Genomic DNA, 3801 nt, shown 5'->3' with positions numbered 1-3801 from the left:
GGGTTACTCCCCCCTCCCCTCCCCTCCTTGTGAGCGGCCCACGGACCCTGCCCAGAGTGGGCAGTGCACGGCCCTCCCAGAGGGGGCGGCTCCTTCCGTCCCCTTCCCATCGGCTCTTGCTGAAGGTGCGGATACTCGTGTGATCGGCACCTCCACCTTATCCACGGGACCTCGCTGGAACCTCTCCGGGACGTCTGATCCCGCTGCTGCGGGGTTTGTTGCCCCGGGGCAAATAGCCACGCTCCCCACCCGCAGTTTCCTGCCCGTGTGACCGCCGCCAAAGTTTGTTTTCCTTATGCCCCTCTTAGGAATGTGGAATGTACTCTAATCAGGGGAGTATAGTGAATTATGTTTAAGAACAGAATGGCTGAACCTTTTCCCCCACCAAATACCAGACCCTGACCTTTTGTCTGTTTTATCCCATAAGGAAAGAACTTTGAACCTTGTTCAGTATGCCAGCTGGTTTGTAAATCTTGAGCACTCAGATGAACTCGCATCAGAATTATCATTCTTAATAAACCTTGTATGCTTTGTCAGCCAATGCCTTGAGTAGGTCTTTTCTCTCCCAGATTGGTCTTGGAGAAAGGGGGTTATACTGGTTTTTAGAAAACTCCCCTAACAGGTGCCCATTCAGAGCATATTTCTTTTGTCCATGCTTACACACCTATTTGGCTTGCTCATAAATTTTGAAGAGAGGCAGGAAAAGCAAAGGGTCCTCTAATGTACCCTTTGCCTTGAAGAATAAAATCACACGCAAAATTAAAGTTGTTGTGCTTGCTCTGCCCGTGCACCCATCTTCAAGGGGGCTACAAAGAAGGCAGAAAACAGTATTGTGCTCGATGATGTTGCAAAAGCCTTTGTGATTTCATGTTTGCCTTGAAAATTGAGATAGTGGGATGAAATGTCGGGTGGGATCTAAAAGTTCCGTTCCATTAGTGGTGGAGCCTTCGTCCAGCGTCAGGAGTGTTCTGCTGGTAGAAAACAAAGTGTTATAGAGGAAGTGTCAACAAAACAGAAAGAAAGTTTTGTATTAAACATAAACATTTGTGAGGTGCTCTAGAGAATTCAAAGCATTTGTCAGTTTTCTTTTAACAGCTGCCTTTTAAGGTTTAATTTCAGGTTCAGTGATAAACATCATTGTTCTCAGAACTGTCCAGACACAAGCCTGCACCGGAACTGAACCCACCCCTCCAAGCAGGGCTTTTTTTGTAGAAAAAGCCCAGCAGGAACTCATTAGCATAATAGGCCACACCCTGACAGCATAGAGCATTAGCATATTAGGCCACACCCATGAAAACACAGCTCATTAGCATATTAGACCACACCCCATGCCTTCCTTTGGCTTGTCTGGGCACCCTGCAACTGCGGGGAGCCCGGGCAAGCCGGTCCTTGGAGGGTAGGAAAGGCAGTTTAAATTTCCAGGCCCCCTCTGGCCCGCCCACCTCGGAGTCACCAGGCGGGTCGCTCTCCAGGCCTTCCCTCTGTAGCCAGGCACGCAGAGGTTTTGGCTGTAGTGGGCCTGGCCAACTCTGAAGCCAGTCGGAACTCCGTTCCTGTGCGTTCCTGCCCAAAAACAGCCCTGTCTCCAAGGCCCCAGAGCCAGGATACTTACCTGTTCTGTGGCCCTTGGGCTCTCCCACATTCTCATTTTCTTCACTTGGGTGTCCCTATTGCTTCAAGGGTTTTTTTCTTTTCCACATGTTTTGCTCCCTCTAGTGGTCGATTCGATATTGCATGCAGTATGTGTAGAATAAAAATCTGCAGGTTTTTGTGCTGAACATATAGCGATGTAATATAGAATTAGACACTAGAGGGAGCAAAACACGTGTGGAAAAGAACCCCTCCCCTGAAGAAATAGGGACACACAAGTCACAAAAATGTGAATGTGAAAGAACCCCCTGGAGGGAAGGAAAGGTACCAGGGAACAGGCTGCTTGCCTAAGACCAGGGGTCATTTCGTAGAAAAAGAGGTGCAGGAGCTCATTAGCATAACTTATTTGCATAGGCCACACCCCCTGACATCACCGGAAGCATGCCAGAAGGCAACACCCACCGCTCAGGCTCCGCTGGACTGCTTTGGATTGCTAGCTATTGGGGGGGAGGGGGGAACGTGCAAATCTGTCCTTGCAGAGGAGGGAGAGCTTGTACCTGAATAAAACTTGGTCTTAAAGGTGCCACTGGACTGTTTTGGACCGGGGGACCAGGGGAAGCTCTGCAACTTACCTGGCTGCTTCTTGCTCTGCCTGAGGGCTGCTGGGAGCAGGGGGTGGGGCTTGTTGCATGTGCCCGCCCCCTGGGCTCTTTACTGCCGGAGCTCCGCTCCTGTGCACTCCTGCAGGAAATGACCCCTGCCTAAGACATACAAGAGAAGCTACTGGAGCCAGTCAGCAAATGATTGAAGAGGGACACCTGGATCAGGAAAACAGGCAAGGCTGGGCTAGGCCCAGGTGTAAGGGCTGTTGGGGAGGTGTGGATGCCTGAGTTCTTAAGGATAGAGGAGGTGGAAGGAAGACTAGAGAGGGAAATACAAGCAGGCTTCACACACAGGCCAGGGAGGAAGGAAGCAGCGGAATGCTGGAGAGGGGGGCAGAGCGCTGTTCCAGGCGAGGAAAGGTGGGACCTGCGATGCTCCATCTGCATCCCACTTTGCCCAATTCTGAAGCTAAGGAGCCGCAATGCAAAGGTCACGGCAGCAGAAGGGGGGGAAGGTGAGCTTGTGGCAGGGGGCACTCATAGGGGCTGCAGCTCAGTATTCAAAGAGCTCAGCATGCAGAAGGACCCAGGTTCAATCCGTCTCCAGGTAAAAGGATCAGGGAGCAGGTGATGTGAAAAACCTCTACCCGAGAACCTGGAGAGCCGCTGCCCGTCTGAGTAGACAACACTGAATGTTGATGGACGAAGGGTCTGGGTTCAACACAGGGCAGCTTCATGTGCTCCTGTGTTTATAAGTTGCTTCCTCCCTGCCTCTCCCCACCCCTGCCTGCCGGGGCCAGGGAGGGCCTTCGTGGGGCTTCCTTGCACTCCTGCCGGCCTTGCAGGTCCACCGCTGGGCCCCTCATGGGGCTCGGCAGTGGAGCTGCAAGGCCGCCGGCAGTGGCCGGGACCGTTGGGGGTGGGGTGTGTGGCCTTTTGACACACTTCCGGTGATGTCAGGGGGTGTGGCCTATGACACACTTCCAGTGATGTCAGGGGGTGTGGCATATGCTAATGAGTTATGCTAATGAGTTCCCCTAGCTCTTTTTCTACGAAATGGCCCCTGCTCTCAGGGAAAACTTCCCCCTTCCCCGGCTGGCTCACAGTAAAGCCGAGCTTTGAACGGGAGGCTCTGTCACATAGCCCAAAGCTGTACAAGCTTGTCTGTTGAAGTGGCACCGCTTGTTATATCAATTCTCTGTTTAGTGTTTAATCCGCAGTAATGATACACACCATTATTTCTCACAGGAATGTGAATTGCTGAAATAACCCCTTATAAAACTGTGTTGTCCCCCCCCCTTTCACAGACATCATCAGCCAATCAAACAAAATATTATGTGTCTTACCGTCGGAATGAATTTGTACAGATGAAACTGCCAAAATATGCATTACCCAAGGTAATCGTCCTCAAAATACATTATTAATTTCCCTTCTTTCCTAACCTAGAAGAGATTTGTCCTATGCTTCGGTGGATTTTCCCATAAATTCCTCTGTGCATTCAGTATTTGCACTGGTGCTTAGCTGTTTTCTTCTTCAAATAATTCTTTGCGGTCCATGACCATGTGCTGAAATGTACTGAATAGAAATTATTTCATGGGAGTGTCTTTCC

General features: G+C 50.7%; 1 protein-coding gene across 1 annotated transcript in view; it reads left to right on the top strand.

The window, feature by feature from the left end:
- Nucleotides 1–3801, top strand: part of SORCS2 (sortilin-related VPS10 domain containing receptor 2) — a gene marked incomplete at its 5' end in the record, with an annotated part of 92216 nt that overhangs the window by 8093 nt on the left and 80322 nt on the right. Inside the window, one exon of the mRNA XM_015406426.1 lies at nucleotides 3500–3589. Coding sequence (XP_015261912.1) covers nucleotides 3500–3589 — 90 coding nt within the window. The remainder of the gene's footprint in view (nucleotides 1–3499; nucleotides 3590–3801) is intronic.

Source organism: Gekko japonicus, unplaced genomic scaffold (genome assembly GCF_001447785.1).
Source record: "Gekko japonicus isolate JY-2015 unplaced genomic scaffold, Gekko_japonicus_V1.1 scaffold3279, whole genome shotgun sequence".
In the NCBI taxonomy this organism is placed as follows: Eukaryota; Metazoa; Chordata; class Lepidosauria; order Squamata; family Gekkonidae; genus Gekko; species Gekko japonicus.
This window is presented reverse-complemented; position numbering and strand designations above follow the sequence as displayed.